The sequence below is a fragment of the Cyclopterus lumpus genome, chromosome 23 (assembly GCF_009769545.1).
Source record: "Cyclopterus lumpus isolate fCycLum1 chromosome 23, fCycLum1.pri, whole genome shotgun sequence".
NCBI lineage: Eukaryota > Metazoa > Chordata > Actinopteri > Perciformes > Cyclopteridae > Cyclopterus > Cyclopterus lumpus.
Window position 1 is genome coordinate 8,247,005 of NC_046988.1, and position 15,000 is coordinate 8,262,004.

The following is a 15,000-nucleotide window of genomic DNA, read 5'->3' on the forward strand; positions in this document are numbered from 1 at the left end:
TTAATCTAAGTCTGCAGTGTAACTCGTAACAAAAGCTATTAAATTATTGTAGTGCAGTAAAAAGTACAATATTTCTCTCTGACTTGTAGAAGTAAGAAGTAGCATCAAATGGAAATACTAAAGTAAAATGAAAGTACTCGGTGAGTAAATGTACTTTCCACCACTGGCAGCGACTGAAAATGTAGTCACATTAAATCCACCCAAGTGAGTTCAATCTACTCAACAGAATAGTGCTTATGTGGAATACATAATCACATTTGTTTTAGGCCACATGGGTGTTTTTGAGGACATCCTGCAGCAGCTCTCACGCTATTTACTTGTGCCACACCTCTTATTTGTCCTCTGTTATTAATATTTCACTGAGGACAGCTCGGACAGCCGTCTTTGATCCAACAAAGATCCAGCTGTGCCCCTGCTGTGTCCAACAAACAAAGCAGAGGAAGTAGAGGAAATATTTCTCACCTTTTTTTTAGGGTTTGGTCAAAGAGTTGTGAGCTCTCAAACATCAGTGTTATATGTATAAACTATAGTTATATAAACTATAGTTATATAAAAATATATATATATAATAATTGCTCACTGTGCGTAGTTTATGACTTTTATTTATTAATTTTGTTCAAACTAATCAGGTTCTTTTTTTGTTTAAGTCTACTTACTCTTTTACATTTCCAAACTCAAATTATTTTCTGACTCAAGAAACTGCCATAATTTACTCACTGAGTAATTGTTTAAAATATCTTTCTATTGAAATGTATAGATATGGTTTCCCTAAATATATATATAAATATATATATATATTTATATATATATAAATATAAATATTTGCATTTTAATAATTACCATCGTAAGACGTATATTATTCTAAAGTGAAACTGGGCTCTTTGGAGGAAAGGCTGCTTCGCTTTAATTAATAGGAATGTTATGTTGAAAGATCAAACCGGAAGCACTTTGGCTTATTCTGGTTGTCTTGACATACATTTGCCAGCAGACGTAAACTCGAATCCAGTATCCTGAGCCCGTTTGACACATCCACAGTCAACTTTTCTGATTGATGCTTGTGTGTGTGTGGTGTGTGGTGTGTGCGTGTGTGTGTGTGTGTGTGTGTGTGTGTGAGTGTGGTGTGTGTGTGTGTGTGTGTGTGTGTGTGTGTGTGTGTGTGTGTGTGTGTGTGTGTGTGTGTGTGCATGTGCGTGTGTGTATTTTGTATTACAATGAGTCTGACATTCCTAAAATGTCATTTTTTTGACTTGATATTGTTTTGCTCTCTAGTTTAGTTTTCAAAAGGATAACCTGAAAATATCTAATGAGATCATCATGGGCTGTTTTTAGTTACAATACATGTCATTTAGCTGACGCTTTTTATCCAAAGTGACTTACAATCATGTTACATTCATACACTGTAGACGCTAGGGAACAATTCAGGGTTAAGTGTCTTGCTCAAGGACACATCAACTAGGGCGGGGATTGAACCACCAACCCCCTGAATGAAAGACAGACCTGCTAACCACTGACCCACAGTCGCCCCTAGTTGGTGAAAGTCGGTGCACATCAGGACATCCCCACAGTTTAGAATACAACCTTTGGTCTGTATTCGATCTACACACTCTGACATTGAGCTGCAGCGCCTCTGGCAATGAGCATCAGACCAGGATAATGGTTTTAACCTGCTCCTACACGTAAGTCTACGTCCTAAAATAGGAGGAAGAGTTCCTTTACGCTATTGTTCATTTTTCTCCGTGGGACTTCCTGTTTGACTGCAGGGGTCCAAACAATTTTACACCAAGGCCCTTGAAATGAAAACACACCAAGGAGGGATCCCCTGATTGGAGCATAACATTCTCTCACTGACGTCACTGTGAAGAAATAAATCAACAGACCTGAGACCTATTCACATCCTGTCAGGCATCCAACTGTTTCATGCCTGCATTATTAGAAGTTAATTGTTTTTTCATTTTGGCAAAATTGAAGTGGGTTCCAAAATAATTTCCAATATAACTACAGTATGTTGGCACAGAACCCGCGTTTTCTTTCTCAAAAGGAAGGCTTGACACTATTCCTTTTTCTTTTTCTTAATGACTAATTTCCCATGAAATTGTGAGGACTTTTACATGCACAGCTGGCCCACCTGTTTGCCCATTTAATGGCCTTTTTGGTCAAAACCTCATATCTTAATGTTCACTTTTGCAAAAACAGCCACTATGGCATAAAATCAACTCTGGCCAATGAGCTGTGAAACCTTATCTTATCAAATATGGCTCTTATCTGAGCTCCCACTGTTAATAGCGAGATCATTTTCTCAGTATTGCTGCTACGCAATCAGCAAACACTCCTGGAATGATAAAGAGCTGCTGTGGACGTTTCAATAGCGACTCTGAGCTACTCCGATGTTTATCAGCCTGACGGCAGGAACACGAGGTCATGAGTTCAGTCTTATACCTCACACAGGTTTCTGTATGGATTATTATGAAATTATATGGAGTGTGTATCTCTGTGTGTGTGTGTGTGTGTGTGTGTGTGTGTGTGTGTGTGTGTGTGAGAGAGAGAGAGAGAGAGAGAGAGAGAGCAAAAACTATCTTCTGATCTATCTTTTGACAAGAAAGCTAAATTCCACAAAATACTGAACTATTCCTTTAACCTTTTGACTATCTCAACTTCCTGAAAGACAGATTCGGCTCCCTGTGAATATCCGTGCGCCCGACACAGCAGAATATATCAGTGTGAATCACACTTTGCTGGTAAAGATGCTAATTTTTAGCTGGCCGTCATTGGCTTATGTCTTTGAACAATCTCGGAGAAACCTGAAGCTTATTCCAGCATTGCAATCATTGTACTACAAGTCAGTGTGGATGTCAATGTAATGCCTGAAATCCATATGTTTTGAATAGCTTTTGAGTCAATTGGAATTCCTTAATGGCCGTCCACGCTGCAGTCAGTCACAGGACCTTTATGTTGAAGGGAAGAACTGTTCTGGCTGTGGTGACTAACTCAAACAGCTGGATTTCATTAGCTCAGAGATTCTGACAACATAAGCTTTCACTCACTGACTTGGGAGGCTTGGAGAAATAAACCAAGAGGGACATTTCAAGCCCCTCCCCCTTTGATCGCCTGGTTTCATCTTTCTCTGCACGCTGTCATCAAAACTCTTCCACAGAACACTGTGATGGATTTTGTGATTTCCAAAGAAACGTGGTGGCAAAACAACATGTTGTAACATATTATCTTCACGCCTCAGTGATAACAATAACACATTTTCTCTTCAGATTTGCATTTCGTTGACCTTCTCCGTGGCTGAACATCACCCGATCGGTTCAAAATACAGTATATGAAATTTACGGGGGGAGGTTGTTTGAAGTGCTGTAGCACAGTTTGTGATACTAACAGTGGGTTGTTTGCATGTTAAGAGAATGCATACATGTCTGCTTGTGGTTCTGAAGCTCTCTCACAAACACACACACACACATGGTCAGGCAAAAGACTATGATCAATAAAGTGCACAGGGGAAATATGCAAACAAGGGGTGTGAAGGCAACATGTGTGTGCTGTTCTATATCAAGCAACTTCGTCCTCAAAACTTCAGCTGTGATCACTTCTGGATGGGTGAAGTTTAGATTTGTGTCTCCAGAGATCTTTCTGTTGAAACCTGTCCTCGAATATCAAACGCTTGATGGTTCCATTGTGTGTGTGTGTGTGTGTGTGTGTGTGTGTGTGTGTGTGTGTGTGTGTGTGTGTGTGTGTACAGGTTAGAGAACTGACAGATCGTCTCTTCTGTTTAAAGACTAAGTTTAACCCTTTGTTGACCCGGCTCACTGGGAATGTGTCTTTACAAACAAGCCACAGCAGGTTAGAGAACATACCCAAACTCAGATCAGGCAAATGATAATAATGTCAAATCTATATTTCCTTCTGAGAATCTAAACCAGGACTGTCCTTCGTGTAATTAATCTTTTGACAAACACATTATTTTTCGCCCCCTTGTCTTTCTCATCTCAGCCATTACACAGAACAGCTGACATCAAATTAGTTATTCTCCTCGATAAGTTATTATGCCTATATATATAATATTTAATTTCAGTTACTTTAATAGTTATACGTTATTATGTCTGTATGTATAATATTTCAGCTATTGTGGATTTTTTACTGTATTTTATTGCTTATTTAGAATACTTAAATTCATCTACCTCTGAATAGTTAATATATCATCGCCATATATTCGGTTGCTGAGGGAGATGATTCGTTGATCAAACTAAAGCAACGAATTGACGTTGGACAACTCAAAAGAGCTGGAGAAGCAGTCAAAGCACCTGCTGCCGTGAAGACAATGAAGGAAACGTCATTACACTTGTTCAGAGACTCAGATGTGACTTCTCACGTTGCGTCATTCCACCTCTGCTCTGCACACACACACACACGCGCGCCCACACGCCAAAGAGCTTCTCACAGGAGGAAACCACTTAATTGAACACACAAAGCAGCTGGCTGAGTGCCGTCTGAGTCTCTTGTCCTTCCTCCTGTATGTGACAACAGCCTCATCACTTGAGGTATGACTGGTATGCCAGTAACTCAGCGTGTGTGTGCTGGAGTGTCAGCGGGATGTTTCTGTGTGTCAGAGGATGTTTTCAAAGGTCTCATGTTGCAACAGTGAAGCGGTCACTTCCCTTCTGTGTCACACGCGGTTGCACTTCGTTGGAGCGTGTGCCTCTTGAGAGAAGTCTCAGAGAATAGAAAGTACTTGAGAATGCAGACCATCAACGTTTTGTCTCACACTGGTCCATTCCCAGTGGTCCTGATACAGGGTTTGATCACTGTGCACCCACTGATTCTTCATCTTAAGCGTGGGTTCAATCAGTTTTTCTTCGCTTTAATATCGCAACAATTGCATTTATAGTAATAATACACGAGTTGGGTTTATACATGGATATGCAGTGGCTCATCCAAAGTATGCATAATATGATTGAGGCAACATAACATATTATATGTGTTCCTATTTGTCGTGGTATTGTACAGGATGGAGATCAGTGCCACAGCACTCAGCAGTACATCTTTTGACCAGATCGTGTCACTAAAGAGTCCAGAGGGGAGGTTTGACAGACTTCACTTGATCTTATTGAAAAAAAGTTCTCATTTGCTCTGCAGTTCCATATTTCTCTCGAGACCGACCTAGTAGAAACCCATTATTCTCCTCAGGGAAAAATGTATCTACACTGGTTCTCACCCCCCCCCCCCCCTATCGTATTCCAAATTGGAGGCAATTAACATAAATGAGGTCTCTCTCCCTGCGGGGCGAGGAGCAGGTTAAATATGACATGGTGGTTTGTGCAAGTGTAATTGTATAAGAAGGGAATGCCTGAGGGGAGGGGACGAGAGAAGAGAGGGGAAGAAGTGGGGGAGAGGAGAGAAAGACAAATGTGATTAAACATGGAGATTAAAGAAAACAGGGACATGACATACTTTGATCTGGCCCTATTAGAAATGGCTTTGTTTGGCCATGGTTCAAACTTCTTATAATGAGTTCAATATAATTTGCTTGCCTGTTGGACAAACGATAACCGCAAATTAGAACTTTTGTTGTTTTTACCTCTCGGAAATCCCTCATGGGGTTGGGTATGTTAAGACAGCTGAAATGGGGAACAAATTATAATCAAATCCTATTGGTGCGTCTTATACTTAAGAACTACTTTATGGTTGAGGGATTTCCAACCAAAAATGCACTCCTTTTCTTTGAGGAAAATAACTGCGGGGACTCATGGACTACGGGGGGCATTATGTGCATGTGTGTGTGTGTGTGTGTGTGTGTGTGTGTGTGTGTGTGTGTATGTGCGTGAAGCTGTAGAATACATTTTGCACTTATACAAAGCCACATTGTCCAAACCATGATCACCATAATAGTCTTGAAATGTCGTTAATAATAAAATATGCTCAACCTTTCAGTCGGCAGCTGTTTCCTCCAATACACAGTAGCTACATTTTGTTAGAATAAATGTGCAGAGTGCAAAATCTGTGAATGGAAGATGTGCAGGTGAGTACTTAACCAGATAAAAAGTGCAGAGAGGCATTCAACAGGTGGATAAAAATGACTAATAATAATATATTGGGAGAATGACAACAAATAATGGGAGCACACAGTTTTTCTTTCTAACCGCAGTCCTTGTTTAAAAATCTAATTTCCTGTTTCCCAGGAAAATAAGTTGTGTTTTCCTGGGAAGTAATCATCTTACAGCCACAAGAAAACAAGTGTGTACGTGTGTGCGTACGTGCGTGCGTACGTGCGTGTGTGTATTTGTGTGTAATGTTTAGAAGAATATTGATGCTGAAATTGTAGTAATTTTGAGTGCAACAAAAGCAGTTTCAATGAATGCGCCAGGTGGAAAACGAGGCATTGTATTTCTCCATGGTTGAGTATCATGCATGTGCACGTCTTTGTGCATGTGTGACTACATTTGTTTTCTTATCAAAGCCCTCCCGCAATGACAGAATCATTCAAATGTCCTTTGCAGCACCTTCAATCTCCATGAATTGCTGCCCTACAGTTCTCGCCTTATGTAATGTGTGCAGTTGGGGTCCAGGCAGACTCTTAAATACGCAAGAATCAGTTGTTGACCCATTTTTCCTCAAAGCCGTCCTGACTTCTCAAGTCTTGTATCAAGACCTTAAAGGCACAGTTTGTGGGGTTTGGTGGCATCTGGCGGCGTGGGTATGATAACTGGGTCAGTGGGGTGACTATGGGTCAGTGGTTAGCATGCCCGTCTTTCAATCAGGGGGTTGGCAGTTCAATCCCCGCCCTAGTCGATGTGTCCTTGAGCAAGACACTTAACCCTGCATTGCTCCCCGTAGCTGTGTCTACGGTGTATAATATAACATGTAAAGTGTCTTTGAGTATCTTGAAAAGCGCTATATAAATTAAATGGATTATTATTATTATAACTGAATGCCCTTCCGCTCACCGCGATAGCGTTAGCTGCTGAGTGCGAAACCATGGTAACACCGTTCGCCACCTTCACCATGACAACAGTGCGAAGAACGGAAGTCAGACGACGGCCGGTGTTAGCACCGGCTTGCACTATGCGGCTCACGTCACTGCAGTTTTACAAGAGTGTTGGAGAACTACGGTGGCCTTCAGGTCACGAAAAAAGAGCAAAAGGCTAGAGCCGGTGTTTGGTTTGTCCGTTCTGAGTTACCGTAGGAACATGGCGGTGCAACATGAAGAGGACCTGCTCCATATGAAGATATGAAGGGTTCATTCTAAACCTTTCAGCTGATTATACACTTTTGAAAACATACTAGGAATATTATATTCCCAAATCCTTTTGTAGTTTTATGTTCTTACTTCGTGATTTTAACTTCCTCCGGGCTCTTGCCTTACGAGATGGAGGCTTTTGTCAATTTTGTCTATTTACTCTTTTTGTCGAAACAGCTTCAATAATCAATATGAAAAGAAATGGTTGATGAATAAACCAGATTTTTATTGCAGCCTATGTTTGCATTCCTCGAATTTCAAGAGTTTTTATGGACCATCTTAAATCCTTTATGGTAACGTTTCTGTTTAAATATGCAATACCTCTGGGCTTCCCCGGGTATCCCCACGTTTAACATCACAACGCCATGGACAGTGGGTGATTCCCTCAGGCCAAGTTTGCAGGAATGTGGACTTATGGAGAATATGCATAAAGGGCTCAAAATGGCAGCGAGAGAGCCCTCGAGCACGATTTGTGTGACAGCTATAATTAGCCCTTATTGACTTTGCAGGTCATGAGAACACATGTGCACCTGCACGCCTGTCAGTGAAACATTTTGAACTGTGCTGTTTTAGCTCCACCCAGGTCCCACGGTACCCTGCGCCTTCACTTGTGTGTGTTTGCATGTGAATGTGGGTGTGACAAAGTGTGTTTACATACGAGTGTTTGGCCTGATAACCATATCAGCTGCTATCAGATGCTTAGATGTGCAAAGTCGCTCTGCTCACTTTGAAGTGGATCACCTGTTGAGCGAGTGTGTGTGTGTGTGTCTGTGAGTGTGTGTATGTATTTGCATCATTATGATACAAATTCTTAGGGCATAAATGGCCTTTTTATTATTGCCAGAATGAGAGACTGGCACTGTCTGGTCATTGTGTGTTTGTCTGTGCATGTGTGTGTGTGTGTGTGTGACAGACAGAGGTAGAAAGCGAGAGGTCAGCGCAGCCTGGTACTGATGAAGCCCTATCTGTGTGTGTGTGTGTGTGTGAGAGAGAGAGAGAGAATGAGAATGATAGAATAACAAAGAGACAGAATGACAAAGACAGTCCCATTCAGTATCATTACACAGTGTCACGCGTTGCCACAGCTGATTTTAAGTCATTTGGAAAAGGTCCATCCAAGTCTCGAGAGCAAGTCTCAATTGAGGATGCAGGGGAGAAAGATTAAAAAGACAAGATGGAGAAAGAGAGAGCTGAAAAGACCAGAATAAAAAAAGAAGTTATAAAAGCTGACGATGAGGAATTGTGCAGCGTTGTGGCATCAGACGTATACAAATGAAGTGTTTTTTTGCTAAATGCAAAATGGCACGTAGCGATGCCACCAAAGTTGGAGACACTTCATGAGCCCATAAGTTAAGGGTGTTCAGGCAGGATGTGTCATGTTAATGGCGATACGAACAGTAAAACAATGGTTATTTCACCACTATGGGTGGTGAACTAATGTGGGCTTGTCTGAGGCATGAAACACTCCGCGCCTGAGAATGATATCCACTCCGGCCCTCTTATTAATATCCTCCATACACAAATGAAACAAAAAGCCTGTGTTGCAGGTCTTGTGAGTGTTTCGCAACACTGTTTACAGTCAAGTAAAAGTGCGACATGAAGAGGAGAAGAAGGGTTTTATTTACAGGTACGGGCTTGACAGCTTTTGTTTTAGCTTCCACATTAAGAAACACACACAATACTCAATAATCAAGACCGCCTTAATGAACCACCTGCCTCAGTATCGATTCACCTTCAGTGTGTTTACGGAGGTTTATGAACCTGAGTAACCTTTTCCAGAGCAGCAGAACACATTTAGCTGTCAAAAACCTCATCCGTTAAGTCTCCGTACAAGGTGTGTGGGCGGGGTAGCTCAAACTAGTTTTTTTTTTTTTCTAGGGAGAAGAAATCTGTGCAAACTGTGTCTGGCATCTTCTAAAGACTCTCTGTTTCGAGGAACAGAACAGTGAGAAGGTTTTGGTTGAGTAACTCTTGTACACTCAAGACACTCAGGCAGGAGGGTTTGTTTCTAACCTCACATTTAGGGATTAATTGTTCTGCTCAAATAGTCCAACAATCCGCACAGGAGTCAAATGGTCCACCGTGTGCCACTGAATCCTTGAGAGGCGGCCAAGGTGTAATTTTGGAAAACCACAAAGACAAAATAACTTCTCTGATAGCGTCAGCTGACCTGTTCCTGGAAGCTTGTTAATATGTCAAAAACAACAACCACAAAAAGAAGTGAAAAGGCAGACGTTTCTGCTTCTAAGCTGGAGGAGAGCTTAAACACATGATCCATTGGAGAGAAAATAGAAAGCAGCTGCGTTCTCAATGAATACGACAAAATAATTGTGTCCACGTTTTGAGTTTTGAATGCACATGTTGTTCTGTATATTTGTGCTCGTGCCATGGATGTATTCAAGGTGTGGACAGTTTATGTTGGTTTGCTGTTATTTTAGTAAATAGATCGTGCTTTAAACAGGTTTTGGGGCTAATGGATTTTAAGCTATAATAATAATAATCATTATTATTATACATTATATTTGTATACTTTAAAAAGTAAGGCAAGTTTATTTGTATAGCACATTTCAACAACAAGGCAATTAAAAGTGCTTCACATAAAACCATTAAAAGCATCAACACATAATGCAAAAGAAAACAAGATTTAAAAACAATTAAGAACATTCATTAAAACATTTAAAACAGTCAAAAAGCAAGAAATAGAATAAAAGTTGCAGAAATAAAATGCAGAAGTGAGATGAAGAAATTGATAGATATCCCTGAATCTTGTTCAATTAAAGGCAACAACAAACGTCTTCAATCTGGATCTAAAGGAGCTGAGGGTCTCTGAGGGTCTGTGAGGGTCTGTGAGGGTCTCTGAGGTACTGTGAGGGTCTGTGAGGGTCTCTGAGGGTCTCTGAGGGTCTCAGCCTGCAGCTTTCAGGTACCTTGTTCCAGATATGTGGAGCAGAAAAACTGAACGCTGCTTCTCCATGTTTACTTTTAACTCTTGGAACAGGAAGTAGACCAGTCCCAGGCGACCTGAGGGGTCGGGATGGTTCATAAGGTCGCAGCAGATCACAAATGTGTTAAGACCCCAAACCATTCAGTGCTTTATAAACCAGCAGCAGGATTTTAAAGTTAATTCTTTGTTGGACAGGAAGCCAGTACAAAGACCTCACAACTGGAGTGATGTGATCCACTTTCCTTGTATTAATGAGGACTCGAGATGAAGCGTAATGATTCACCTGCAGCTTTCTGATTGACTTTTTACAGAGACCTGTGAACGCATCGTTACAGTAGCCAAGTCTACTAACTTCTCCAAATCCTGTTGAGACATAAATCCTCTAATCCTTGATATATTCTTCAGGTGATATTAGGCTGATTTTGTAATTGTCTTGATATGGCTGTTCAGGTTAAGGTCTGAATCCATAACTACACCTAGATTTCTGGCTTGGTTTGTGGTTTTTAACATCAGTGATTGAAGCTGAGCGCTAACTTTTGATAGTTCGCCCTTGGGACCAAAAACAATTACTTCTGTTTTATCTTTATTTGAAAAAACATTCTGTCACATCCAGTTGTTAATTTATTTAATGCATTTAGCCAGCCCTTGTATGGGATTATAGTCCCCTGGCGATATAGTTACGTAGATTTATGTGTCATCTGTATAATTATGATAACACACGTTGTTGTTTTTCATAATCTGAGCGAGTGGAAGCATGTAGAGGCCCCAGTATTGAACCATGGGGAACACCACATGTCATCCTAGTCAGCTCTGATGTGTAATTAGCTACAGACTCAAAGTATTGTCGGTCCTTCAAGTAGGATTCAAACCAGTTAAGTGCTGCGCCAGAGAGTCCTACCCAGACTTTTAGTCTGTCGAGTAGTATGTCATGATCGACCGTGTCGAATGCACCACTGAGATCTAGTAATACTGAGACTGAAGTTCTGCCACTGTCTGTGTTTAAGTGGATGTCGTTGAAAACCTTAACAAGAGCACTCAAAGGCACTTTCCATGGTAAAAACAGAAATTAATTCCACTGCTTTTTAATCCTGTCAAGTGATCGCAGAAGGCCACGAGACTGGATGCAATATCATTATGTGAGATAGATGTGAGCTATACATTTTGTAATAATTCCAGTAACCCCTGTGTGATGCGCCTACATGGGTCTTTACAAAGTGGGACAAAGGTTTGTTGTGTGTGTGTGTGTGTGTGTGTGTGTGTGTGTGTGTGTGTGTGTGTGTGTGTGTGTGTGTTATGCTCTCGTACACTTAACCTAATGAAATTCCTGCCATTGAGGTGATCATTTTCAGGATTATGAGCTTGCAGTGTTGTGCTTAATCACTGTTGACAACCTCCTTCCCCCTCAGGACACTGTATGTGTGCATATTTGAACAAGAGAGAGAGGAAAGGAAAGAAACTACTCTGCATGTGTGCCGTCAAGCGTTGATGGTGTGTGTGTGTGTGTGTGTATGTGTGTGTGTGTGTGTTGCATTAAGAAACTCAAGGAATTCACGTGTAAATATGTGTCATGTGTGTATTTGTTTGTGGAGTGTATTTTCCATCCACGCCGACAGGTAACTTCTGGCTCTCCCTGTCGTTCTCTCCTCAGAGCCAACCGACACACATTTCTGACCCTCCTCACTTTTACAAAAGGCCATTCACCCTTTTAATCTAATCTTTCAGAACATTTTATATTCTTCTTCCAGTCTCACACTGCAGGCTATGTGTCCAGCACATTTCCAATACTGCTGGTACATGTACGTTCAAGTCGGGCCACGCTTGTTTTACACATACTGTTGTATTCACGAGTGGGCGGAGTCACTTCACTGACTTAATTACATTACGTATGTCATTTAACTGACGCTTTTATCCAAAGCGACTTACAATAAGTGCATTCAACCACGAGTACAAACTCAGAACAACAAGAATGAAGAAAGTAACATTTCAAGATAACTCTTCTCAGCAAAGTACAAAACATATATTTCCTTCACCTGTAGTGTGGCCATGCAGATAGTTTTGACTTCATTTGTCCAGGTTTTGAGATATCCGTCTCATGAACTCCGTTGGCCGGGCTCCTATGCACATGGCATCTTTGGGTCCCTGTTACAGAGCCCGGGGTCCCTGTTTTAGAGAGCTGTAAACTCCTGACAGAGGAGCCTCAGTGCTTTTACGAGAAGACGTCTGACCTCAGTTAACTTAACAGAAATACAGCAGAATGTTTTTGTTGAGCAAACAAGCACAAATAGACACAAGTTGGCATGCATCAGTTTGGTCCTTCAAATCGAGTGATAGAGAGGGGCGAGACTCATTTTAAATATGCTAACAGTCTCACACTTGTGCAATATTTGTCTTTTTCTTTTATTTTTGTGATGGTTCATTTTGTATTCCAACATTTTTACAACCTAAATTCGGTGGAGGTGGAGAATAGTGGGAGAAATAGACATGCTGGAAGAGTGGGAATAGAGAGAAAGAGGGGTGGGAGGGGGTTAAGGGGGGGGGACCAGGATGGGGTGAATAAGCCGTTTGTTTGTCCCTCGGCTGTCCCCCCTGGCCTTGCCTGGTGCTTGGTGCTTGGTGCCTGGTGTCCAGGGTCATTTCTTTTCATAACGACCACTGCCATCCTTGCATTAGCATTTTCGCTGCCGTGGGGGTAACGCTCGAGTGTGCGAGTGTGTTTGTGCTTGGTTGCTTGCTCGCTTCGGGGCCGTATTATGCAGGGACTTGGGAAGACAGAGAGAGGGGAGCAGGGCCGAGACAGCGACCTGACGTCGCTGAGATCCACCATGCCAGCCAGCGGCCCTCTGCAGGTTAGTGCACCCAAAAAGTGAGAGAAAACTGTGTGTAAAAAAGAGAGCGAGACAGGTGGAGACAAAGGGGACGGACACAGGAGGACGAATGTGATGGACGTAATAGAGATGCATCTTTCTGTCTGTTAGGCAGTGGCCTCTCCTACCTCTCTGCCTCTCTTCCTTTCTTCCCTTCACTCTATCTCCCTTCCTCACAGTTCTGGGCCTATCCATGATTCTGAATTGCTGCTCCTTTTCTTAGCTTTGCCACAGAGCTGCGGTATGTCCTGCCTCTGTGAGAGCTGAGGATCACAGGGTTGCTGTGCGGCTCTCTGGGTTCGGCTGGGTGTCCGTACTCTATTCTGAGACCAGGTTACGGTCGCAACATCCATCAAATACCAATTAGGGCCGAGGTGCAAAGGCTAATAAAGTCCTCTAATGCAGCCAGTGGTCAACAGAACAGGGACTCACTAATGCCAATAAAAATAGGTCAAGGTAGGGTTGGGGTTTTGAGAAGATGCTTTTTCTATCTTTTTCTCAACATAACATTTTTTAAGGCCTTTTTGTTCTATTTATAAAGATTACATTTTGTAGTTTTTCTTAGTTGAGTTTAAAAAAAAGTATTGCATTACTTTCTTTCTTCAATTAATCCTCTGACTCATCATTCACTAATAGGAATGCACAGTCCCTCTAACACACACACACACACACACACACACACACACACACGCACACACCCTCTCTGGTGTCTGTTGCGATTCATCTTCTGTATCAGTGTCAGGGTCAGCAGTGTTTCTGCCCATCAACCAGCAGTGCTGTCAGTTAGTGGTAGTATATTTAGCTACACAGTCTCCAGTGAACAACGTGCTATTACTCAAGTGTTTGTGTTTATGTGTGTGTGTGTGTGTGTGTGTGTGTGTGTGTGTGTGTGTGTGTGTGTGTGTGTGTGTGCGTGTGTGTGCATGCGTGCGTGCGTGTGTGTGTGTGTGGACGGAGTTATGTATCAGGGCCATCCACACAAAATATTGTTATGTATATAAGGGTTGTGGATAAAATGAAACCTAAACCGAAAACCTCACTTAAGTATTGAATTTTACCCAATAGTGGTGTTCCTCAGGACGACAGTTGCAGCATGAATTTATATAGCTGCACAAATAAGGTTGCTTCTTGCTAACCACGCCCACATTTACCTCTCATGAATGCTGGTTCTGTTCATTCATTGAACTGAACACGCACAAACACGCGGTTACTTTCAATCCCTGAATTTCCATCCTGTGTTTCGATGAATCACGTGTGCGTATCAGTGAGAACTTCAACACTATTACCATTCATGAAAATACTTTTTAAATATAATGTTGGGGGATAATGTGTCATAGTGACTACGGTAACTATACAGACAACTGTTACAGTAAAACTAAAATGCATGCATAACATGGATGATCGTTAATGATGGTAATGAGGCCGAGGACTCCAACTATCACAGATTACCAGCTGACAGCGTACAGCACCATTTGGTCACCATCAGCCACTAGCGATGACACTCGTGATCTGTCACGCGGCTCAAAATGTTTTTGCCAAGTTCTGTCTGCATCTATGTCAACCCCGTTTCCTTAATTATATGTTGGCAGATGTGAAGAGAGAAATGTGTTACACCCAGAAGAGCGGAAACGACTGGATGCACCTTCACGTGTGTTTAAGAAACCGCTCTCACAGCATGAGACACATCCTGTAAGTCAACGCCAGACGCCGCTAGCGGTTAGTTTGTGACTGATGCATTCATCACTACATTACGCATAAATCTTTTTAAAAATGTTGTTTTTACAGACAGATGGATGGCTGGTTGCCCCTGTACTTATAGTTAGGATGTAAGCAGGTATAGTGGTGCATATGTGTGAGAGTAAGAACCGGAGACAGTTCGACAATACCAGCCACACACTGTAAATACATATGTTACACCTTACAATCTGAACCCTGCAACTGGTATTGCAAATACAATG

The 15,000-nt window shown here is 41.8% G+C and overlaps 1 protein-coding gene across 1 annotated transcript in view; it reads left to right on the plus strand.

Annotated features, from left to right (window-relative positions):
- Positions 1 to 12,965: 12,965 nt before the first annotated feature.
- The window catches only part of LOC117726340 (ninjurin-2-like), a 22,415-nt gene continuing 20,380 nt past the window's right edge, over positions 12,966 to 15,000 (plus strand). The window contains exon 1 of the mRNA XM_034526565.1: positions 12,966 to 13,024. Coding sequence (XP_034382456.1) covers positions 13,001 to 13,024 — 24 coding nt within the window. The 5' untranslated portion in view covers positions 12,966 to 13,000. The remainder of the gene's footprint in view (positions 13,025 to 15,000) is intronic.